Source organism: Hetaerina americana, unplaced genomic scaffold, assembly GCF_022747635.1.
Source record: "Hetaerina americana unplaced genomic scaffold, ioHetAmer1.1.p SCAF_5, whole genome shotgun sequence".
NCBI classification, from domain to species: Eukaryota; Metazoa; Arthropoda; class Insecta; order Odonata; family Calopterygidae; genus Hetaerina; species Hetaerina americana.
The window spans coordinates 56,695,920-56,723,060 of NW_027287095.1; the positions used below are offsets into that span (position 1 = coordinate 56,695,920).

Genomic DNA, 27,141 nt, shown 5'->3' on the forward strand with positions numbered 1-27,141 from the left:
GCAATACTTAATGATTATTCTGATATAAATGCATTTCTTACGGATAATTGCCGAAATACCTGTAAATAGGTGAATATCATTCGAGATTCATGAGATCTGAATAAATGTTAACATTATTCTTGTTTTCCATTATTTTTACAGAATTGTATCGAATTTAGGGTGGTAAATATAGGTAAAACTTTGATTTTTCAATTTTTCTGAACTTTTAAAATATTTTCGATTAGGCCATCTGTACAAGGTGTTTTAAGGCGGCATCTCAGCAGTGTGTTCCTGTTTTTAATATAACCACTATCGCTCATAATGGAGCATGTAAACCTCAGGTAGAAGCAAAGATGTTATTTCACGGAACTGAAGTTATATTACAATTATTACATTTAAGTAATATATACTAGTATAACCTTGAAACTCATGGCAGAAATATTCAGAGGACTAAGCTTCAAAGGAAACTTTTAATTGATCGCATAGCACAGGAGACATTCAGGTACTGAAATCGTTTTCAAACAGCTGCTTTAATACTAATGCAGTAGCCCATTTTCTTCTCTTTTGGTATCTAAATGTTTTTGGTTAAATAGTACCTTAAATTGGCTGGCCCGGTATTCTTTTTCCCCTTACTTTTGATTACAATGTGAATGTCACCTATAAATTGATAATTCATTTAAAATTATTCCCTTGGTGTCCAACCTAAAACTTGATCCAATCTAAAAATTTGTAATTTTTCTGTTTAATTCAGTATCTCTAGTAATCCACGCGCATACCTTTGATGGTCTTTCATCCAAAGCCTTCTAATAATTGTGAGATGATTACTATTTGTGATTGAATAGGCATTTTTAACGAATTCATTTCATTCCATTCCGCCAACTTTTCTGATGGGATTTATCCCTCCTCACGTACCAAATGTTGTTCGAAAGTTTGTCTTGCACACTTAGCGCTTAGCGACTACCGCAATGGTCGGGAGTGGCCTCTACAGTCAGCACTATACATAATATAGGTAAATGGAACGCCATCCAGGGCATGAACACACCGATTTTTAAGCAACTGATACTGGACAAGAAATTTCATTGCAATTGAGCATCGCCAAAATAAGAAGATCCATAACGTTTCGTAAGATGAGCTTGCGTGGGTCAATATCACACTCGTCTTCTCTCAAATATGATCAAGAAAAGTAGCAGACTTTGTTTCACCGGAGAATAAAAAATAAAATCACAAGGTCACTTATCTCTCACATCCAGTCATTGCGAAAAGAAAATTAACCTATTAAATATAAATGGTGGCTATGCCAAAGTAAATTATTTCTGCACGTCAACTTGCTTGATCTGAAAGCTAAAAAAAAACTTTAATGCCCATGACCACTCGATTCCTCATTTCGCGTCAGTACTTTGAGGGCATTTTGTTTATTCTTCCGTTGAGGCTAAAATCGGCGGAATGAGTATGCCGCTCTTATCTCAACGATTATTAAATTGATATTTGAATATTTAAAAAAAACAAGAGTTTTTTTATAACAGGGACGCACAAGATTAAAAATAAATATTGAAACAACATATAGAACGGAATAGGTAGGAAAGAGATAAAAAAGGCGGGAGAAAACAGACAAAAAAGGATATTACGTGAGACACCTGAGATAAATGTATGGGAGATTCTACTTCAAATAAGATAAAAACGAAAAAACAGAATAAGAAAATAAGCTTGCAGAGAACAAATGGAAAGGAGAAAAATTACTATCAAATAGTTCATATTTTCTCCTGCTCTTCTGATGAATAGTATGACGAGACAAAATATACCACAATATTCATACCTAATCGGTATCGAAAGGTGCACAATAATGAAATTACATATTTAAAGAACTTATTTCAAAATTATGTTTTACTTTTCGATAGGTTGCTAGATTGATAAAGATGAGCTCATCTACAAATTATGATAATACTGTATACCAAGAGAGAAAATTGCATATTCCCCACCTGAAATAATGCCATCCAAACTACTTGCCGACCCCGGTGGCGACGGGGTAACGTCCTCGTCTGCCATTCCAAGGGTCGCGTGTTCGATTCCCGCCTGGGTGAGTTTCCCTCCATCTAGGGCTTGGGTGTTTGTAAATGTGACCATTGTTATTGTTGTTAGTGGTTCGATGTAAAGGCCAATATGTGCTGTTTTTGGACTAATACTGAATAAATAAATAAATAAATAAAAATGATTTGCTTTGGTCGTTTTCATGGATACAGATATAGCGTTAGATGAATCCTGTCAGCTTCATCAATTAATTAGAGCATAATCCGTCTGGAATTCTTAGCTCATTCCGAATATGCAGCATACATAATTGATCACCCAGCAAAAGTACAATTTCAATTTTCTTCTGTCCTCTACGCTATGCATGAGAAAAGTATTATCAAAAAGAGTACCCGTCGTCGGTATGTTTCCACATTAAAAAATGCTTCTTTTCGACTGTCTTTCTCGTGTGCCAACCACTTCATTTTCTGTTACAAGTCTCCGTTGAGTTCAAACAAGATTCTTACCATGGAGGCATGATTTTGAGAATTTACGACATTGAAATGACAGATAAGACGTATTTTTACTTTACATACAAGAAACATATTTTTACGGGTCTGAAGTTCTCTCTTGAGGCGAATGTAGGGCGCACGAAGAAAACTAACGACAAAGAAATTCTCCTTCCAAAACAAGACAGATGGTAAAAGAAATCCAGGGAATTTTTCTCTTTTTTCATTTCAATCACTTCATGAAACAATTACACCTTCTGTTCCATTTACCTCATCGCAAAAAATAACTAATTTTTTAAAGCTGGATATATGCCCAAAACAGAAAGATTCAAATTTACTAAATAAATCTCTTTTTGCTAAAAAATCTTTTTATTGAAAATTAATAAATAATATTATTTAATTAAGGGTTGAACTAATTTAGGCATCTTGTGGATGTAAATTCACTGTAAGTTAATACGACATCAGTTTCGCATAGTGATAATCTTTTTTTACCACGAGAATTTATTTTCCAATGCAACTAGCAAGGACCAAAGTTATTATTATTCACAAATACAATATTTTAGCAACAAATTAAACCTAAGAGGTTATCAAATATTTATTTTTTTTATTATATGGACATTTTTGTCTCCCTTTAATCGCGCCTCAATGAGATGCTTTACCTACAAATAACAACGGTAGCAACTTTGGCATAACAGAATCCTTGAATATTAATACCAATATCCAATGGTAATTCCAATTCCAAATTTCTTACTCCAATTGTAACTCAAATGCGACAATTTAGTCTTGACAACTCCCGATGCTGACAATTTCCTAATAATATCTAGATGTCACTAGGAACGATCAAGTGAGAAGCGTACAAAGCATAAATCATTTTCACACTAATAATGTTCATGTCACTCGTTTCAGACGGAGGATAATCTCTTCTTGGTACATTTTTTGTGCATGAGTTCATGTATTAATTAGGAATTTAATTGCAATTTAATGTGATGTTTTTGTAATTTGATTCTAATGTGCGATGGATTCTAGTTGTAAAGTGTTCAATAACCAAAATCCATGCGTTAACATTTCGGAATAATTAAAAAGTGGCAGAGATAAATGCTTATTTAAAATATATTTCTCACATTAAAAATATCATTGATAATGATAGTTGTTCTTTGTGAAAATTTTCAATAGTATTGCCATTGTTCACATAATCACAAGAAAATGGTGAAGAGTAACAATAAAGATAATTATTAGTCTTATAGAATATAAAATTTAAAAGAAACAAAACCTCCTGAGAATAAAAATAGCAGGGTATCTCACAGGAATGCGTCTGCACAAAAGAGCCATGATATGGGAAGCAGTAGTAGTATAGTAATCAAATGCTAAGGCTATTTAAAACATTCAAAATTTTACTGCCAGCATACACGCTCGCAGAAGACTAACCACTAATCGGATTCCATCTCCCTCTAAAAAAATGTATTATTCAATAATTTGTTTCCCGTCAAACGGAACCCGGCAACGAAAACCTTCCATGGTCGGAAATTTACACAGCAAAGCGGGAACCAGCACATCCGTAAGTGGCAATTTGCTCCGCTGCGCTAGTTCTTTCAATGTTCTCATGACACTGCAATGCCTCAAGCGCGACGCGCAAATTAGCAAGCTAAATTCCGCAGCGCAGAGTGCGCGAGTCTACCACTTAGGATCACTCCCCGTCAGGAGGATTTTTTTTATTGATGCGCCGTCAACCGAACGAAAAATGACGAAAGTGGTTGTCTATTTCACCATTCCACATTCACCTCCCCCTCTCCCCCACCCTTTCCTCCTCCTTCCCGTGAGCCACGACGAATTTATCCCCTTTCCACTACCCACTCGTTACCGTTCTCTCCTGGTCCCCCGTACCGTCTCCTGCCTTTTCCTAACCTTCACCCCTTCTTCATCGTCCCCTCCAGCCCACCTAGGCCCGCACCGTGCCCCCCCTCCTCTCCCTCCAGCCCCTCTTCCTCATCCTCCGCCCGCCTCCTCCCAAATTAATTTCCCTTCTCATTTCTCTGTTTCACGCTCCGTCCCATCTCCTTTTCTCGCACTCAACAATGATCTCCAGGAGAAAAGAATAAAGAAAATCAACAGCGCTGCCTGCTTCAGTCGACTTTTTGTCCGTGAGAAACACGGTACTGCAGCGTTTTATTTTTTCCCCCTTTCTCGCTGTTGTCTCTCGCCCTCTTTCACTCTGTCTCTCACTCTTTCTTTCTCTCTCGTCCTCCATCTCTCATCATTCCTACCTCTCCCTCTCTTTTCTTTTTTTACCTCGCTTCCTTTCCATGGTCTACAAGTAGCGCTTGCCTCGCATGGCTATTTCAACGCAGAAAACATCGTGTCGCAGTCGACTACCAGGGCCTGAAGTGGTCGTGCTGCATGGGTGTTTGCAAACCAGGGCGAAGGGAAGTGGGGTTTGGGTTGAGGAGAAGAAAGAATGAAGCTAACAGTTCCCCCAAATTTCCTAACCATTTAAATTATTTCCTTTGTCGACGGGGCCTCATTTCTCTCTCGTCCTATGAAGACAAAATTTCAAGCTCTGTGGAAATCAATTCACTACCCAATGAAAAAGTAAGATATCGGCGTTGGATTCAATTGGCAATCGTTCATAAAAGGATGTTGACTTGAGAGGTCAAGTGGGTTTATTAGCATAAAAAATCGTAAATATAACTGCCAGTCTTGTTTTTTGGTCAGGAGAAAGTAAACCGAAATAAATCCTGATATTTTAACGAGTGGAAAAGTCGTTGACCCTTTGAATTTTTCCTCGTGCCCAAGATTTTATTTTATTTTTAAGAATGAAATTGCGCTAATAGAGTAACGGCGAAATTAATCACACGAAAAAATAAATAAGGCCGTGACTCCTTGCTTAACTGAATAAAATATACGTTTCAAATTTAAAGAAAAGGAAGAAGAACACTCTAAAAGTGTTTTGATAATTTTAATACCAACATATACGAGTACATTGAATTCAAAAAACGCGGAATTCGATTGCTTACAACTGCAGTTCTAGAGCTAATCGCAACATTGCGTTTAGGATAATGTAGCAGCAATATTTAAAGGGCGATGTAATCTCAGTTTAATGCTATGTAAATCGACCCCACTACTTTGCAAACACGATTATATTTCGTCGAGGTTTTCAATTAGTATTAAAAAAATTAGATGAATGCAGAGTCACTTGGCGCCGACATTTTTCCTATTATGCATTTACTTTATAGAGCTAAATCCAATAAACATTTTGCATAAATATTTGGTATGCTATTAAAATTTAAAATTATATGAATTTAAGACAACAGGATATTCATAACTCCTAACTCGGCCAGAAGGAGCCATAGGTTACGATATGAAAGCTCATTTCTAGGTAAAGTATCTATTAGAAAATAATAGTTGTGGCTGATTATATGCGTGAATTTGATTGCCTTTCTACCCAATCATACTATCGACTCAATTTATATTATGCGAATTATTTGTTTATTTAATGCTCTACCATTCTTAGCTTTTGGTTATTTTAAATCAGAATATTTATCCTTTAATTTACACAAGGAAGTAACCGTATGAAAATAAGTTCTACAGACACTTTAAAAACTGTCTATAAAGGACGTTACATAAAAGGGAGTATGACTTGGACAATTTGATTAAACGTTATGTCAAAACCAAATGCTGATTTGATATACAAATCAATTGATCTCGAATTAGCATTTTTACACGGATTCCGGAGTAGAAATTTTAGCCATGCTCACTAATTACGACTCCATTTGCATTTGCACTTTACGGTGCCATAGATTTTCCTATTGGAATGATTTCATGAGAACACTTTTTGTAGCCCTCAATGCAAATTGAACCAAATAGTTTCATTTTCCCACTCCACGTCAGCTACATATTTGGAAATTCAATTTTCCCCTTGGCACAGGCACATACGTAGTTAATTCAAGACGATATGAAATTAGAACACTCCGTTGCACTATATTTCCCGAGGCTAAATTTAAACAGAAAAAGATTTAACAGATTTATTAAAAATAATACAGATTCACTGAACTTAAAATCCGTCGACGAAAGAATCGCAAGGGTTAAATAATTACTGTGCGGAAACTTCATGAATGGCATTTGCTAAATAATGAGTACTTGGTGGGGACATTGGAGGTGTAAATTCAGAAAACTAGGTTAAAATACATATAATGGAGAAAGCGTCCCGTAACGAGGAGTTGGTAATTGCTACAAATTTCATCACTCCAAAATATATGATGTTCCAATTTGATATGCATGGCTACCTGGTTCCTATTTTATGTAGGTTCATCAATAAACAAAATAAAACGATAAATTAAGAAGAAACTACCTTCTAGAAACAATCGATCGAGTAAACTCTATTAAGTTTTTCAAAACGCCCCTACGAAATGCTCACAGAAATTTGAAATTCTCCCTAACATATTTTCCCGCAATCGATTTGGCCCATTAATATTTAAAGTAGCTCCACACACCTAAAAATCACTAATAATATTTATAAAGTTATCAGGCTCCATCAAATATTGCTACAAGGAATTATTGCTAAAAGAAAAACCTAATATAACGACAATATTAAATTAATCTAGAGCAAATCGCATAAAGACTTCCCCAAGAAATTAACTGAAATATCACGTATCAAAAAGCTGCGATAGGAATGAACTCAAACAATAAAGAATCTCATTGAACTCAATCAATCCTCTTCAACATTCATTTCATTCAAGACCCTTGAGCATTACTGGCTGATATGAATTATGAGGACCAATATTAGCATATTTTAGGGTCACTCAAGTATTTCTCAATTAAAAATCGGATAGTATTCAGAAAATGAAACCTTTTTATTTTAGTTTCGTTTCATTTGAAATATATACAAGAGGGATTTTTCTCTCTTCAAAAATATTGATTATCCTCGTTTGGGTGGAGTTTTTTTCTAATACAAGTTCTAATAAGTTGTGCTCCATTCATTCATTCAGGGCATTGCCCATAGCATCACGCCACAAGCTCTTGCGGCGGCTTGCGGAGTATTATTTGCGTATACAGGTATATCATCCGTTTTCTTTTGCTCTCTCCATACATAAATGACATCGATACAGTGGTTAAGGATAAACTCAGCCTAAATGTTTTCGAAGCAATGGAGGAACAACAGTAGGTATCAATCGCAGGAGATCGAAGTCTAAAATTAACTATGAATATCTCAGACTGATAAATCTCCAACGGAATCTAAAAGTTGTCATTTTTGAAGATGCTAAGAATAGAATAAATCATACCACAGTTGAATAAACCCTATATAGCACCGGAGAAATGAGCTAAACAATGGAGAGCTTAAATTCTACTTTTTTTACGTTCGATAAGGGTCTAGCAATGGCTAACTAGCATACGTCGACACCGGATATTTTGTTACAATAACTAAGTGTTATTCACCATTTTTTTAATATAACACATGTTAAAAACATTCCGGGGAGGAAATTTAGTCAAAACTTAAATACTTCAGTTACATTTATTTCATTAGTTTAAGCTGTAGAGACTCCATCTCATTAATGCGACCAAATTTATTATGATTGCTTGAATTATTTAGCTTTTCTCCTGGCTACTATTCTTACATTAGTGATTAATGTGGGAAGCAAACATTATCTGGCGTTGGTTAGCAAGGTGCTCTGTGGTTGTTTCTTTGTTTCCATTTAATCTGTCCAAGACAAATTTTCAGAAGGCCAACTCCCTCTAAATTATTGAGAGTTACCAAAAATTAAATATACTTGATATGTAAGACAAAAAAATTGTTTTAATATATGCCATGCACGCATTTTTAAGAAAGTTAACGAGATATTCTCACGGAATAAATTGCAGAGACAATTTCTGTATCAAAAAGAACAAATCATCCTCTCAGTTCAAACGACATTGAAAAACGTATAAGAAGATCTCAAAATACAGTAAAAATTCAATTTATTTAAATGACTTCTCTAAACTAATAAAATAAATAATAAGAATACCTGGTCATTATTTATATTTCAATTGGTCCTAATTCGTAATTAATGGGGATTGAGATTGATGAATGTTTTTCAGAGGTATCTCGATCCCTACTTGAGGTGCTTTGAGGAGGGCACTTTGAGTGAGTACGCCGTCCGTCAGATGGGACGTTCAGCTGCGGACCCCCTGGCGCCTTTCGTAACGAGTAGGCTAATGCCGACGCCGGGTTTCTCTCCACCCTTCATCCTTTCCTGTCCATCCCTAATGGCGCAAATGACCTCATCCTCCCCTAAATACTACTTCTCGTAATTAATTGTTAGCATTCAGCTCTTCCTTCCAAAGTTATCCTAACGTGAAATCCGAAAACCCCACTTCTCAGTCAGAGACCTCATCTCCCGCCTGTCAACATAGAACTCTACGAGGTTAAGGGAGTTCCAAAGATAACATCGAAGTAACACTATATCCAGCCAGAAAAACTACTCCAAAACACCTATATTTAAGATCATCAACCTCTCCATGGCAGAAGTCAACTCCAGCGTGGGATTGACAAATCTTTGGAAACATATAAATAGAGGGATAGTCCTTCAACATCAAATTTTCCAATTTTTCCTTCAAAATTGAAGTCGAAATACCCTCAATCTTGCTTGTGTCAACTCTAATTGTGCCTCGCATACTCAAATTACATAGCTGCTACATAGATCAGAATTGTTACTTTCTCTATCGCTTTAAAAGTTCAGTGAATCGTAATTGACATTAAAAACAATCTTAAATAGATATATTTACAATCATGTTGTCGTCATATTCATTGAATGTAACTTATGACGTATTTGGTAAAAATAACTTTTTTATCGCTGGTTTTTCACCCGAATTTAACACAATGCCATGCGTCTCCGTAAGGTTCAAATTTCGAGTTACTGCGCGCGAAGGATAGTGTCAGCAACAGGAAATTTACTAAGGAAATTTTGTGCTCTCTGGCTCTAAAACTCTAAAAAATGTTCCGGGATGTAATGGTGCACTGCTGTATGGCGTCATGACTACTTTAAATTGAATCCTCAGCAAGCATTTAAAACTTATTAGTGAGTCGTATGATTACTTCTGTTTCGCCCAAATTACAACATGCATAAGTGAGGGATTGAGAAGGAGAGTAATAGATTTCATAAAAATTGAAGGTATTAAGGTGGCCCTTTGCGCAGTCCTATTGAAGTCCAAAAGGTCAATGAGTAAAATGTGATCAAAACGTCAAAATGTTGCATATCGATGAATAATTGCTGATGAGTTGTTTCCTCAATATTTTGCACCTTTCATGTGAATCTACCACAAAATCTTCAGTATCCACGTTCTAAACGGGGAGGGCGTAAGAGGTTGAAGAGAAGCGAAGGACGTGATGAGAATGATTGTTATGGTTATTCTTTTAAAGCTAAAATACATTTCTGATGTCTCCGGAGTGATTTCACGACGATTTCCAATCCACTGGGTTTATACTCGGAACATTCATCTGAATCCTTACTGGTGTTTCGGGGAAGGGATTCGGAAAATCATAGTTCGCGGCCCAATTTTGGATTCATAATTGATTTTAGTTTATCCCCCCACATTCTCCTTTGTGAGGGTGCCCTTTTTTCTATCCTTATTGTATACTAAACACGTTGTTAGTGTATTTCCCAAAAATAGTAACAACCACGGTTTATTCTTCGTCGAAATACTATAAGCTGAAAACTCCATTTTTCTTCATTAAATTCCATTTTTCACTGGTAAATAAAACCATAACACATGCGAAAAATGGCAGACTTCCAAATGCAAATCTATTTCTTGCGTGGCCTAATTCGCATTAATTCTTTCTAGCGAGCATTTCAGTTTCCAAATGTGTGGTAACCGATATTTTAGTTGCAGGGGTCGTGTCGCCATATATATGCATTATAAACGTTAGCACAAATTTCATTTAGCTAGATTCTGAGGGATAATGAGACCATATAATTGTTTTGCACCGTTGCATTCGTTACCACTGCATCCTCGCACATTGAGCACCGAACATGGTTCTTCATGGATTACTTCCAACGTGCAACTAGGGCTAAACATGCAAAAAGTTAAAAATCTGCATACTTTATTACCCATTATCATAAAATTCAATTATATTAGCGTCACGAACGGCAGTGACTGCAGTCTTTAACACGTTCGTGATTGAGTACCGAAGACTGAGTTATATAGGAGAGAGAGCATTAGACTAGCGTTTTTTCCCACAAATTTGAAAAATTTATCCCTTTCTGTAATGATAATCAAATGAATGCACGCATTCGAGTTTTCCGTCGCTGGTCATTACAATGGCTCAATAAACTATGAAAATAACTTAATGCTTCACAATTCTTTTCGAAAAAGATTCACTACTTAAAATCGCATACCTCCTCTTGGATATATTCAGGGTAGTTAATACTGTATTTCATTGATGAAATATAAAACTCTATTGCTTCGGCAAAATTATTCATTGTTTTGATTACATATATGTGAATATCTCATTTCATTGGCCAATATTTTTAAGAAATATAAAACGACAGTCTATTATTTCATCTGTAACAATTTAGTTACTACTCAAAAAACTTGTTAGAGATACAGTAATTTTACATGATACATCTTAAGCAAAAAGGGTTTAGGAAACTACCCAGCTAACAATTTATTTGGAATCCATAACTAATTTTTATCCCTAAATATAGGCTCCTAATTGTTTCATATCTACCATTGCGATGTATTATTTCCTATATTGCTGTTGTTATGATCATTTCCGTGTTCTCGCCATTACTATACGAGGCTATCTTCTCGACTTACTCCATTGATGTACTGACTATCTAGTAACTAACTACATCAATGCTAAACTAAGATAAAGCGAATGAATTAAATTTCTCACTATTTAAACCTAAAAAAGAATTTAATTTACGCATTAAAAAATGGGACTTAAAAAGGAACGGAAGATGCCGTATGGTCGCAATTAGTCCCAAGTTAAACCTGCCATTAAAGGTTTATCGCAAATGCGAGGTCCCTTCTTGGGTTCATCCGGCCATCCACGACGCAGGAGTGAAAAAGGCTGGTGGAAATCTTTCTCGGCCCATTCGTACTTTTCCCATTTTCTTAGCAGAAGACTGGACCGTTATACCTTTTAAGGTGGGCTACGAATCCCTTGGGGTGTAAGTGTAAGTGCAATTGGGGCACGGGTCTCGCCCCCGCCACCCGGCGTTCAGCTCCGTTCAACTCCCTTCGGTCGAGTGCTCCCATCACGCAGCTCGGGCACATGAGCGCCGCATCACAATAGGGAGAAGAGGGGAGGGAGGTGGAAAAGACGCGGGACGTGTGGTGGGGGGTGGGGGGCAGGAGAGTGAGGGGAACGTGCCCTGAGTGGAGGATGGGGACGAAATGAAGTTACGCCCACCCTCACCCCTCGTGGCTCACGCTAATGTACCAAAAGTGCAACAAACCTTGGAAAGGTATGGAAGCTACTTTTGCAATCCCTGTGCCTGTGTCCAGCATGATGCGAGGGATGATTTTGCAACCTCAAGGAGATTAATTGAAATTTAACAGAAATTCCAAAGTTCCCTATGTAAATTTACCGGAAACTGCAAAAAAACTCATAAAGCCTACCAGCCAAAATTTACTCAAAATACGACAATAGACTGGTAGCTATTTTACAATTTACTGAAAGGATATTGTCACATAATAAAATGTCATCAAGCTTGATGGGCACTCGGAGATTTGAAGTTAATACGCCAGCAGCATTACTTATGATCCAATTTTATTCCTTAAGAAGACAAGAAATCTTAGACAAACATTTTATTTGAAAACTTTAAATTAATTAACTGCAAACAACAAATCAAAAATCACGAATTTTAACTTGCCATCTGTCAGACGCGCCTCTACCTGAATTCAAAGAAATGACACCTTAATTAAATGCAGCACCTAGAATCAATCATAGTTATTCAAATCCGATAAAAATCAGAGTTGGAAAACTGAAGCATTATATTGTGACCTCCATTTTTTATCTTTTATATTCTCTGAGGATGTGGAGGACACAATCATGTCAAATAACGTTAAAAAATACAACAAACACACTATATGATTCAGTAAAAAAACAACTTCGAAAGCCCTGTCGAGAATTCAAAAAGGAATAACTCAATCCAGGACATAAATGTTTACATTTGAATCATGCAACCGCACTTGCGCCCATCCAAAAAAATGTACCACCCATCGCGTCCGGACCGCACCCACCACCCGGCCCGCGCACCCTACATCCTGAGGTCGCTCTTCCGCCCCCACCACGAACAACCCCAGCATCCCACCCAACCAGGCCACACTCCCATCCATCCTCTTCCTCCACTGCCCGCCAGCCTCCCACGAAGCAACCCTCCCCCTTTTTTTTTTGGAGCCCCCTTTCATTTGGAAAACCTCTTTCGACTACCTCGCGAACCCAACACTCTGACCTCCTGCCACTAGAGCTCTGAGCACCGCCTCCTCACCCTCCCCGAAGCTCCTCCCCCACGGCGTGCCTTGCCTTCCACAGCTCCTCCTCCTCCGGCACTCGAAGACCCGCCCTCGACTCCGCGCGCGACGGGAAGGGCACTTGCCTGTGACCTCGGGGGGCAAAGACGCGTTGCCTCCCTGACTCCGTTACCTCGAACCTCCTCCCCGCCCATCCCCTCCCCCGTCCAACCCCCCCGCAAGGTACTCCTCCGCCCCACATTTTTACTTGTTACTCTCACGCAGAGCGGAGTGGGACATTTTAATGATGGATGCCGGAGGGTGAGTGCTGGATGTGCCGAGGGAGGTAGAGGTGGGGGATGCGGGGGTTTAAGGAAGGAAGGGCAGGAGAAGTGTGGAGAAGGGGAGGAGAAAGTGGATGAGAAGGGAATACATAATTTTTAAGGCCGTCGGTGGTCCACGAGGGGGGAGAGACGAAGGAAGGAGGCGGGTTCTTTGGTTCCGTGGTCCGGTATCTTGTTTTTTTATTTGGAGGATTTTGCTGAAATGTTGGCGTGTTTGGGGTTTGAAATCCCCTCTCCCCCCCCGCCTACCCGCCCCGCCTAAAGTGATGTGGACCCTTGAATGTTCTAAGGGTGGTCTTCTCATTGTGTTCACCCTCTCCGTCAACGCTGCGGCTGTGTGGTTAAGGGCCTTTGCGACGATGCTGCCACCGCGTGCCGTGGGAGAGCGAGGGCGCGGAATGAAACGTCGGAGAGGCCCATAATGAGAGAATGACGGTGAGGGAGGAGGAGCGAAAGGAAAAGAGAAAGGAACGCTCCCGTTTTTCTCCATTCCTTCTCTTGAACCTAACCTCTGACATGTTCCCGAGCGAGTCCCACTCGGGCGATTATTTTGTCACGCATATTTAAGGTATCGTGAAGAATCCGCTTATTTTAAGCAACGAAAACCAGAAGAAGCGAGAGAATCGTAAATGAAGTGGCCTTAAGGTCTTCAATCGGTATTTTATATTCTGAGGACTTCGAGGATGACAAAGACGGCGCTATGATTTCCATTTTAACACGCGTAAGACATGAATGATTTAGCCAAACCATCTCCATAGATTTGGCTTATAGTGCATGGATAAAATCTTCTTGAGACGGAGAAAATGTTGTCTCGTGCTGAATCAACTAAATCATATAATTACGCAGAGTTCTACGGAGGTAACATTATTCTATGGTCGCTGAGATCTTTGAACGTCAAAAAATGATTCTCCACCCAAAAAAAATCGGAGTCTTTCATTTCATTAAATTGGAAAAAATGTTAAGTGAATGGGATCACTCTCTTTGCCAACTATCCTTAAGCATAAGCACAAAGTTGCGCAAAATTCTGAAGAAAAGCACATCCGTCATTAATGAAAATTTCAGTACATACCGTTAATTCATAATACAAAAAGTAGTCAACGTAGAGATAAAAATGTTGTCTCCCGGTTTACTCTAATGTTGTGTACACTTTTTCAAACGCTCTTTGAAGGTAAATTTTAGAGCATGTCGTAGTCATTTAAAATAATAATTTGATAAATCACACGAAGGTAAGTTACAATTTTCTCCCTAAATATATATCAAGCATATGACATGAAATATATTTGATAATATTCAATTTCACATAAATGTTCAATTATATTAGAAGGTTTTCTGATTTATGTATTCCTAAAATCACCGGTACCACTCATTACTTATTTTCCTCAAAAAAGAAAGACGGTCGTAGAGGATACTCCCGAGAGGACAGCAGTTAAATCTAAAAAAAAATGAAATATATCTATAATCAGATAGAATAGAGTATTTGATTATGAGCTGGAGTTTTAACCTTCCAGTCAAAGGGGATAAACCTTGCCCCTGAACTGTTATACTGAATGAGCATCATTAAAATATCAAAATTACTGTATGTGCCTCGAGGACTAGGGTAAGTAGATGTAACCAATTTACGCTTCATGAATTTTACTCTAGCTTGGGAATTTCATTAAATTAAAATTTAATTGCAAAATTCATTTTAAATGAAGTGTAATAAGATTCATCTTATATCTTATTTAGCACCAAATCGAAGCATAGTTATTAAATAGATTTCTTCACAAATTTTACGGAAATGTCATAAGAGATCCAGTATTTTTAATGGAATATTGTATCAAAATGTAGATAACTCTGCTGGAAAAATCATTCCCCTACAAAATCCATGTAAAATAAAACGCACAACAGCGTAAACAAGAACGATTGCGACTGATTCGGCATAGTTTAAATGTTTTCTAACAAAAGTAGATTTCAATGAAAATTTAATTTAACTTTGTTTCTTAACAATTTTCCCATCAGTCATACTTGTCCTGCCATCATCCTTGATATTTCAAATTGCAGGAAAAAATTAAAAATATTTAAGTTTATAGTAGACGTATAATAAAGACCACGCAATAAAACCAAATTCAAAAGAAAACCGCTGAGATTCTGATGCCTCCAGCGGAACTCAGACAGCTCGAAGAAGGGGAATTGAAAATGCCGCGGTGGCATCCGAGGAAACTATTTACACAGGAAGGACTCTGAGTTTGGCCGAGGATATCCCTTTTTCTTAGAACCACTGACGTTCTCAGACATTCCCATTAGGTCGAAACCAACCTTGGCCGATCGACCCAATTTCCTTCTCCAAATTCGTCCCACCGTAACCTGGACCGCGGGTTCCCTCCTCAAATACCTCCTTTGCCCGCAAAACTCACCTCTCCCGAACCCGCATCTAATCCTCAACTCTTTCCCATAAACCCAACACCAAGACATATTCCTCTTCTGACCTTCCCTCGGCCCCCACCCCTCCCTCCTCTATCCTTCGGTTAACTTCCTCAAGTGCCTCGGTTTAATTTAAAAAAAGTGGCAACAAATTGTGATTCCGTGCCCACGACACCTCACACGTGTCACTTTTGATTTCGGCGTCGTATTTTCATTTTACTGGGCATAGTGTGAATTCGCTCATTGAGTTAATTTTCATTATTCAATGAAACAGGGGCCGAAATTTAGGACATGGATAAAGAATTTTAATTTTTTCCATAACAGAGACGATGAAAGCTGGAAAATGTTGGACGATTAATTAATGAGGTAGACTTTTTTTGACGTGAAATGGGACTAAATCATCATTCTAGGCACCTTAAAAAAATCTCTGCCATTTCTTGCGTCGACGATTAATTTCTCAGTTTTCTATTTTCTCGGTACCAATGGAGACAGTTCGGAAGCGGTAACAAGTTTTTTTCTCTTCCAATTACATCACACTCGATGTGCACACATTTTATTGGACATTTAAGTTATTATCTCGTCAAACTTCTGCCCGACAAGAACTCCTTTCTTTTAAAACACTAGTTTCACTTACATTCAAATGCGATTAGAAACAAAAACACGACTAAATACATTTAAAATGGAAAACCAATGATGGATCTATTTTGAAAATATCGTCAAAATAGTGTTTCGTGAAATCTTTAGGTCGAGAGGGTGATAGTTGGTCTTGGACTTGTCACTGTTTATCGAAATTTAATTCCTTCTCTCCTTCATGTTCTTACGCTATCAACACTCCGATAAAATAATAACTCTGAAAAGAAATATCCTACCTTTTGCTTAGCTTTACATTACCAAAACTAAGTCGTAACAAATATAATGCAGAAACTCACTGATCTGCAAGTCTAAAGCGTTGAACAATAAGGACATTACCCATCCAGTTACTGTATCAGGGAAAATTTCTTCTTCCATATACACAAACAAAATTTATTACTTGGAGATATGTCTTTAAAATTTTCTAAAAGAAAATAAAGGATATACAAATTACTGAGAGCGCAATCTTCATGAGCTATCAACGTAATATGGGTACATTTTCACTTATGACGAGAGTCTCTATTCGTCCCTGTACAAAAATAACAATACTCACAAAAATATCGTTTTTATTAGCAAAGAACTTGTTTGCGAAAATGACAATGAAGAAAGTAATCAACAACTAATAGAACATACCTAAGTGCAAAATATAACAAGAAATAATATTTTCCCTTATGAAATCATATCTTCTTAAGATAATAATGTGGGAACGATGAATTACTATTTGGGTCTTCGTATTAGCACAACAAAAAGTGGAAATTGCAGATATGTCTGAGATATCCTCCAATACCCTGCTTACACCTTCCCTAGTGCAAGATAATATTATGCAAACATTTTTGCGATAAAATTGGTCATTCTAAAAGCATCTCGGAATAAAAATTGATAAGCAGTGATTACGCGATCTAGAGCGATAGTAAGTCAATTATTTTCAGAAAACGATAGGAAACTGAAATCTTTTCCGATAGGTATTTGTGAATAATTTTAGAACGATATAAATCGACGCTCCCCTCAGTGTGGGCGAGGTACAAAATCTTTTTGCCCGCTCTTATGTTGAAAATTTTCAGATAACGAGCATTCGAGGAAAAAGTCCCGCCTTCTCGCAGGTAGGGCTGAAGACCATTTACCTATTTAGTTTGCGTGGTATACATGGGATCGGTCGTATAAATGGGATCAACACTTAATAGTATCTCCAGTCGACAAAAACCTGCTACCGTCGTGGAATCCAAAAAATAATTTTATACCTGCTCACATAAGTCATTTTTACGTTATGATTCCAATTTATTTTATAAAATTGTCCAATCAGTACTTCCAGAACCGTACTCACTCATTCCACATAAAGAGCAATTCCGTTTTACATGGAAACCTTCCATTATAGCCTGAGTTTTATAGGATGGAAAAATAAATTTCTCCTCTGCTCTACAGCACGGGAAATGGCTGTCTCCCAGACTATAGCTCTTAAGAAATGAAACGCAGACGTACATTTTTACGTTGTAGACCCATGTTAACTTGTAGGGAAGAATAATTAGCTTTGGATAAACTTTTGTCGATAAAGTTGTAATTGCCACTCCGAAACATATTTTTAGCCTTTGTTGTAGACTGCTGCTCGGCGATATTGTCAGCAAGATACCGTTTACTGTGGCTCAAATTATGAGCAGGCTGGGCTAGATATAATGCTAGGATTGAATTAGAAAATTTAACATATTCCAAATGCTCCACGAAGGATATATTCTAATATACTGTGACCAGGAAGTACTTCTACCAGAGGAAGAAACCCGTTCACGCGACACCACAAGGATCGTAAAAATTGAGTGGTAAAACTGTTTCTAAAACACAAAAGAACATGAAAATGAGTATTGGAGCGCATTTTTCACTCTGACGTAGGGCTTCTAAACCAAAGCAACAAGGAAACTTCTAAACATAGAATCTTCCCTCTCACATAAACACCTTGCATCCTACAACCACGTGATGGTTAATACGTCAGAGGAAATTTTTATTTCATCGTAAAAAATAATTATCGATTTGACCTATTTGAACTATGAGAAAGTTCCTCCGATTTTTCCCGTCATTCCCTATCATCTAATTTATGAATCGTAAAGAGAAATCGTAAAAATGACTCGTGAAATGGTATCTATAAATATGTTTCGTGACAGACAATAAAAGAGAGGAGACGTAGCACAAAAAGATCCCTAACGATTTATAGCTTATACAAGACTACAAAAACATAGCCATCACTGCAACATTCCTCTACGTTCTGCGACCTTAGAAAACTTCTGCAACAGTTTTTGTAACGTCAATGTCAATCCGTAGCTCTAGTGACACACACCCCTCTATAATCCTACCTATTTCGCATCGTGGATCTTTAAATTACGTAATGCATATGCAAATAGAGGCAACTCCAATTGCGAAATCTAATTACGCTGCACTCCTACGCTTTCACTGATGCAAATTCTCATTAAAGCGCAATATGCATGGTTATTACTTTAAGTATACATATACGAGGGTCATCCGGAAAGTAGTACCCGTTCGTGAAATAAAGACACAAAAGTAAATATTAACAAACATAAAAAATTTTATTTGAAAGAGGATACTTTAAACTACTTCTCAACATAATCTCCAAGCAAATTAAGGCATTTGTCATAACGTGTGACAAGTTTCTGTATTCCTGCTGCATAGTCCTTCGCCGCCAGCTCATTGAGATACGCGAGGGACCCATCTTGCACAAATTTTTGCATAATGCAGATGGTGTTTAACAATTTCATGAACAATTGTTCGAGAAACATTGGGAAAATGCTCACAGATGTCATCAATTGTGACGCGCCGATCGTTCCTCACGAATTCGTCAACTGAGCTCACCAGTTGGTCTGTAATGACAGACGGTCTCTCCGAACGCTCATCGTCGTGTGTGTTCCCCCTCCCCATGTTGAAGTTGCGACACCACCGCCGAACAGACGACTCGTCCATTACATTGTCTCCATACACCTCCTTTAATTGGCGATGAATATCACATGGGCGAACGTTTCTTGCATTGAGGAATTTAATCACTGCCCTCACTTCACAACTGGCGGCGTTCTCAATTTTTTTAAACATTGTAAACAATCACAGAAACAACACAGGCAATGCTAGCGTCACGCAACTTGGCTCAGAGAAGGCAGACAAGCCACTGAAGCTATCTGACCTCGTCCAGCGGCTACTCGCGTCGTCAGCACTTCATGCGGCACGAACGGGTACTACTTTCCGGATGACCCTCGTATAATGATATAAGCAAATGTAAGTTTGGCATTTCTATAAAATGCTTCCAACAATTGATGTATTCATACAAACTCAAAACTAAATGACATCATAAAAATAAATTTAAGTTGTGAGCGATTACGGAAAGGCGATTTATTTTAAAAAGTACTGAATGAAAAACTCCATGAGTCGAATACAATGTTTTTGGGTACAAAGGATTGCTTTTACGGATCCATGCAGCCAATTAAAGGGATGGGGAAGGAATTCGTTTCTAGGATGAGTACATGAATCTTAAAATGAGGGAGTGTTCCCCGCGTAATACGGTAAAGTACTTGTAAGACGAAGTAAAATACTTATTTATTAAACGGAAAATTCATGGCACAATTGTGTACCAAAGTTCACTAAACGACAGGGTATATTCCACCCGCGATTCGTAATTTTCCCACTCTCAGCATAAAATGAAAACGCTTGAAGAAAAAAATGAGGATGACGATTAGAAACTAGAAATGTGAGGATAACTACTAAAAGAAATGTAGAATAGAACAGCAATATTAGATGGTGTGCATATTCTCACTATTTAAAAGTGAAATGTTCAATTGAATAGCATAAAACAACCCCCAGCGTTCATATATTGAAGGCAAAAAAAATGGTGACACGAACTTCCAGATAGAATGAATTTAGTTTGATACCATCGCTTTTAGACTTAAAAATGCTTTAAGGAATACCTAGAGTATTTCTTTCACGCATCACAGCCAATGGCAACCATAAGCAACTTTAAATGATCCAACTGAGGAGATTTAGGGGGTCAGTAGAAGACACTTTGACTGCTACTTGTACAATTCACTCATTAATCTAGGGCTTTAGTCATGACATAATCACTTCCTTGAATTGGGACGCATTACAAATAATTAAAAAAATAATGTAACTCCAACCTCCATTCGCTCAAAGGTTTGTTTGGCGAGCAAAGTTTTCATTAATTTATTTCTATTGGGGTGTTCATTTATTTCTATATTGCTTGGAATCATGCAATCAGGGTGAGACCCTAATCCACTTCTCTCTCTATCTATCTGTCCTTATTTAAGAGTACCCAGTCTACTCAAGCACCACCTGTGTTTAGACGATGGTGTCCAGAGGCACAAGTCAGATTTGAAGCTAGTTCTTCCGGGCGGTAACAAACTTCGTCAGTAACGTGTGACACCAAGTAGCCTTGAATGAAAATTCACCAACTCAGTTTTCCCCGGTGACACCCGACTGACGGAGCCACAGACACTTAAATTAATATTCACTAGCCACAGACACTTAAATTAATATTCACTCACGAGGTTGTAGAATGAACCCCACACACAAAAAGTATGATAAATAATAAATGACGACCTAGACAAGAGTGTAGGCAATAATGTTAATTAATTTATTTTTGATTACATCCCAGATATAAATGGCAAGTAATTTCCCTTCCTCCCTTTTACCCCTTGTAACCCCCATCCCCTTTACCCATCCGCTCCCGAAGACTCCATTAATAATTCTAAAAAGCTATACATATTAAACAAGAGGATTGGAATGCATTAAAGAATAAATTTATCACCGTCCTGCGACTAGCCGATAATACTTGAGAGCGAGAGCCGAGTTAGTCGCCATCTCCAGCAATGATGAAAGGTGTGACCGCCTGTTGCCCGTGGAAGCGAGTGACATCTGCTGGCTGGGTATCAAAGGACATCGAAGAAAATTCCCAAGCCGTCAGAATTAATGAATGTTTGCAGATGAAGCGTTTCTCGATGACAATCCATAACACCTTCTGTCAGGGCATTGCTATAAACGAAAATTTATTATTCAACAAATCCCAACCTTCAGCAGCTAGGTTCCCTTCTCCTTTAAAAATTTCCATGGAAAGAAATCTGTTATTTAATCTATCAAACTACACACTACCCCTATATAAGAGTGGCCTGTTAATCCCTCACCCAAGGCGTAAGTTTTGATGTTCGTATCGATCTTCACCTACACATTTATGAATACGATAGATTTCAAGCGATAAAGATCGGCATTACACATTCCGAAGGATACAATAGAGATAATAAGTTAATAGTCAAAGCTGACTAAGTATTGCTCAGATTCTTCAATAAAATGAACAGCTGTCACAATCATTTCATGAGTTTGTGAGCGCTGAATGCTGTTCTGAAAAGGTTAAGAGCACTGCAATGCTTTTAATGCATTTCAAAAATATCAATGACTGTAGCAGACTTCAAATGCTGATAAATATGCATGGCTTTTTCAATGTGAGTTTCTCAGAGGTTAATTCTTTTCGGGGATCGCGTCCTTAATTCACTATTTTATACCCTTCTGAATGTAGATGACAAAAGAATTAAAGCCATCGCGGGAGCATTAGACTGTCTCCAGTAAACCCCGATATAGTATATGATAAAAAATGCATATTCTTGAAAACCTTTTACATAAATCGCGGTGGTATGGCTCAAAAAAAGATGTATTTCTCTCCACGAAAAATTTGTTGTCATCATCCTTCGATCTCTCTGTGCAACTCTCCAAAGAGCCATCCAGCGCGGGACAAAATTAATGGAAAACCACCCCCATCCACACCCGCTCTTTCTCTTTCCAGTTAACTGGAAACGTTTGAAGGATGTGGCGGATGGGAGCTGCGAAGGGGGTGGAATGAAATGAGGAGAAAGAGTGAGATGGATTGCTGAATGGAGAGGGAGGCAGGAAATGTTTACTTCCACTTTCTGACGTGGGGACAAGGAGATCGATCATTCCATATTGGGAACTACTGAAAAGAGAACCCTTTGTGAAATTAGCCCATTCGCCCCAATTTTTATTCATACCATGAAGATATGCTAAACAGCTGTGAAAAATGGTAACACGGCGTTGAATGCAACGGGAAGGTGGGATCAGAAAACGTAGATGATTCATCTCGTAGACTTCTCTTTTTTCCCGCTTGAAAAATGACAAAGCTTTCAATACCGACATTAGATGGAATTAATGTTCAAGCTGTAACGTGTTCTTTAGTTCCAAAATAATTTTTTAATTTAATATAAATTTAACCGATTTTATTATCACAAATATTCATTAATTCTTCGTTTTGGTATGTTTTCTCGCTCTAACATTGAGCGTATATTGCAAAATTGGCTTAAAAAGTTGCATTAGATTACACATGTATCACCATAATTAATGTAAATGAGGTTTACTAATTGTGTAATGAGTGATTGCGGTTAAACCCCTTAATTGTATCAATTGTTCCCATGCCCGATATTATATTATTAAATATTGGTAGACCGTGGCTATATGTTAAAAGCTCGTCTCACATCGGATAAAGGTAATGAAACTCATAGAATTGAATTCATAATGATTTGAAAATCAGTGAGTTTTTGTAAACTCATACTTCATTCTGGGGCCCTGCTTTCTTGAATCATACCCATGCATCCACCGTGGAATGTTCCCACAGTGGGTTCTTGGAGCCTATTTCTTTTTTCTTGCCCTTTGCAGCGCACCCATTCCCCCTCAAAGCTGTCAAATGAGCATTCCTAAAGCTCCCAACATCGTGTTAGATCATTAAATTCATTACCTCGAATAGTAGTAACTATTAATATTGACATCTTACAAGTATTTATTTAGTGATATTCTTATTCCATTTAACTACCCTGTGAGTTATTGGTTTCCACTACAAATAACTATGCCTAACCTTGAATGTAGGTCGCAAGTTTTGATATGAGAAGCTCAACATCAAGCTAACCTTATATTGAAAAAAGTTGGAAAATGAGGTTTTTCTTCATCGATGGTATGTTTTGTTGCACAGAAACGAGCGTATAAACTTAAAAAGAACTATATGGCTGTCAATTCAAGACGCTAGCTCACCGATAAAGGTACCTTGAAAATCTCCTTTGTAGAAGAATATGAACATGTCGAAACGTTTCGTTGGAATGAGGGATTTGGAGATATTGAGGCATGGTTACTCGAGTTTTTCATGGCAATAATTAAAAAAGATAAATTATTTCCCACTCTTAATGAAATTCCTTCTTTGGTAATTGGCACTTTTTTCACGCATAAATTAATTACTGACAAAGAATGTGGTTATATTCTCATTCACTATTCCTTACTATCATAATATCACAATTAAAAAACTAATAAAATTGAAAATTTGGAACTAATTCAAAATTCTTACGCCATTAAGACTAAGAGTATTTAATTGTCTCTCTAATTTACACTTCAAATGCTTCATACCTAAAAGCATTGCTTTTGTCCATATGGGAGCCCTTGAGATTTTTAGCTTCTAATAAATGAATACTTTAAATTTACAGATATTAAACGCCCTTTAGTGTCATTAACGTTTACTAAATATCTATCGAAACTAATAACGTAAGTAATTATCACAGTAAAGGTAAAATATTACTACTATCTACAAACAGTTGGCTCAATAAATTACAACCGAAAATGACATGAACGAGGAACTGTACGGCGATGGGTCTGTCATTTAAAATAGATGCCGAAAAATGTTTTTTTTCAAAGGTAAAATCAACAATTTTATTGATTGAGCAAATATTTGAATAACTGCACGAGTTACAAAAAATTAGTACAAATTAGTACTTATAATTGCAAAATCATTACTTTTGGTTTTCCGGCTGAGATCAGACTTCGTTATACATTATGGATGTAGCTTTATAATAATCAACATTTTCCTTATTCGACTACACACACCTAACATGTCATTCATTCCAAAGCTGGATAACTTGGGTACTATTTTCCCACGTTACAAACTGCAACTCTGAAACTCATTACCTCATTCAAACTGAAATAAATCTAAGCAATTAAGCCTAGCATAAATACGCATGTCATCCATAAACCTTATAAAATGTCAAACCACATGAAAAAGTAAGTTACAACTACTTTTATAGCGTCCATCTAACACGAGTACCCCTAGCCACTTTAGGATGGTATTTTTCCCTTAAGATATCAATTCTAAAAAGGAGGCGACACGCAAATTTTGCTTTTTATAGGGTGGCAATCAAATATGAAGCTTATAAATTAAGGCGAAAACGACTTGGAAAATAGGCAACGATATTCCAAGCCTCGCGAAAACACGCATAACCGTAAAAAAAACCATTTATGCAAAGTCATGCTCTGATATTATCCGGCGTTTTGAGTCTCGTTAAGCAGTGTGTGATAGCCATACCTTCTACTCGTGTAAAATTCTACTACTGGACCTCAGGATGCTGTGGTCAAAGACCCAGTAAAATTGATGTACTCCAAGCTCCCAGCCGACACTTTACATCTACATAATATCCCATAAGCGACCGCAATGGCATGCAGCGGGCTGTAATTATGAATAAATATGCACCTATACATAAATATGAATACCTATTTCCCATGAAAGCCAATGGAAATCCAAATGACTAGGTATTTTAGCGTGGTTACATACTTCAATGCATTGCATAATACAGATGAAGTGAGTGTCCACTTGGTAAAAAAACACATGAAAATGGAAGTTTGGAATTGCACCGAAATGGGTGTAAAAACGTTGCATTGTGTATCACCAGTCTGTTCTCGCCTTTAAGGGCATGAATAGCCAAGTGTTTTTCAGCAGCATATCTATACCATGTTAACACAAAGTTAAGAAAAAGTTACATGATGTCTCGTAAAAATAAAGGTTAACTTTAACTTCCGTTTAAAGCCAAAACTCAGTTTTATGATCGCTAGTTAAATCCAAGCCGACCTTTTCACTTCTCCATTACTTAAAAACGGGTTTACCACGGTTAGAATGTTCACATTAATTAGTGAGCAGTCTTAATTGCATATAAAAACGGACTTGCCCGTAATCTGCATGTTTAGTAAACTCCCACATTGCCAAAGGATTGCATTTAACGCGAAATTAGAAAACCGTACCTAAATGGGATTCGGAATGAAAGGAGCGGGCAGAGCGGAACATCGAATGGTCCGTCTAATAGGGAGGAAGACGCAGAAAAGGAAAAGTCACGCGGTGGGTATAAATGGGAATCCAAGGGATAGGGGGCGAGGAGGGGTAGTATTCCTACTCACCATACGAGAGAGCGTCCGCCGCCGACCTCCTCCTGGCACCTTCGCGCCCGCCGCTGCCGCCGAGATGCATCCCGCGACAACTTATTATCCCCGTCGCCGCGGTCACACCTCCGCCCTCATTAGTCTCCCTCCGCGACTTATTCCGCGTCCCGATGATGAGGGCCGTCCGAGCCGTCGGAGGAGGAGGACCGGTACCGCCGCCGGCGCATGCGCCCTTCGGAGCCCTCGCATCAGCCGACGAAGCCCTCGCCGCCGTCGACGCGGTCGCGGAAGAGGAGGAAGCGCGCCCCACCGCCGAGGAGACGGAAGGGAAGAGGCAGCAGGGGCCTCCACAGCAATAGGCGCCGTAGTCCGAGGCGTCGGCGCCGGGCCTCCACAGGAGGCACACGCCCGTGCCCATGTTTATGGACGTGGGAGGGAGGGGGGGATGGATGGAGAAGGATGAGCTTCGAGGTGTTGGAGGGGGCGTTAGGGAGGGGAGTAGTGCCCCTTCGCACGGGAGAACGTGATAGAGAAAGAGAGGAGTGAGGGAGTGGGGGGGGCAGTCGTAGGGAGTGGGGAGGGAGGGAGGTAGGGGTTATGTGGAGGTATGAGGGCGATTCGAGAGATGGTTGGGGAGATAGGTTGGAGAGAGGTGGGTTGGGGCGATAAAAAAGAAAGGGGCGGGCGTTATGAGGGCTTGCGGAAGGTGGTGGGATGGGGTGGGGAGTGGGTGGTGGATGGAGCGCCGAGACGTGAAAAGGGGATGAAGGTATTGAAGATTCGAATGGAATGCTGGGAAACGGATCGCGAGTAATGATACGGAAGAATTGAATGGGCGGCGGAGAAGGGGCGAGGAAGGGGAGGATAGACGTGTTGACCGCAGAGGGGTCCTTTGCGGGATGATCGGATGAGGCGGATCTAATAGACCAGAAGAACTGAAAATGGAAAAGGGCTTATTTTAACACTGAGATTGACATGGAGCATAATTTATCGGCACACGATATGTAAAATTCGCGTATCAGTACTCAATAAGGCGTGGGTAAGGAATAATGCTGTCATTAAACGGATATTTAAAGGCACTGAAGAATGTGAGGCTGGGGCATTCAAACCCTTTCGGCACCTTACAACTCTAACGGGCTCAGCGAAATACCATTTACAAAAGTGTGCAGGCAGTAACCCAGGAAACCACAGGCGACAGAGGAAAAGGAACTGTCGCCAGAAATGTGAATTTTACACGCTATTGGGCTTAATGCGTACTAGGTGAGCTCTACCCTCATCTATCAAACAACCTCAGGGTTGATTTCTGCGAAAGGCAGTTACTAGTGCCGTCAAATTTGGGAAAGGTGAACATTTTGGTTACTTTGGCATTCAATGACTGTTCGGCAATTGGGATGTGATAGTTTTGCGTCACATAAAAATAACCGAGTGCCTACTTGCTATTTTATGACAACAGGACGAACTTTTTCACATCTGAAAAAATCTCAACACTCCCTACCGAATTTTTGAAACGATGGTACGTCTATGCATTAATTTCATTTACGACTTCGTATTAGTGGATAGATACCCAAGATAGGGATACCCAATCATTCAAAAAGGATTTAATG

At 38.5% G+C, this 27,141-nt stretch overlaps 1 protein-coding gene across 2 annotated transcripts in view; it reads right to left on the reverse strand.

The window, feature by feature from the left end:
* The window catches only part of LOC139694330 (dual specificity calcium/calmodulin-dependent 3',5'-cyclic nucleotide phosphodiesterase 1A-like), a 580,826-nt gene extending 555,129 nt beyond the window's left edge, over window positions 1-25,697 (reverse strand). The window contains exon 1 of one of the 2 annotated variants that reach the window (XM_071592827.1): window positions 25,556-25,697. In XM_071592827.1, the coding sequence (XP_071448928.1) occupies window positions 25,556-25,625 (70 nt within the window). In that variant the 5' untranslated portion in view covers window positions 25,626-25,697. The remainder of the gene's footprint in view (window positions 1-25,555) is intronic. The other variant, XM_071592822.1, reaches the window with a different exon arrangement.
* Between the last annotated feature and the right edge of the window lie 1,444 nt (window positions 25,698-27,141).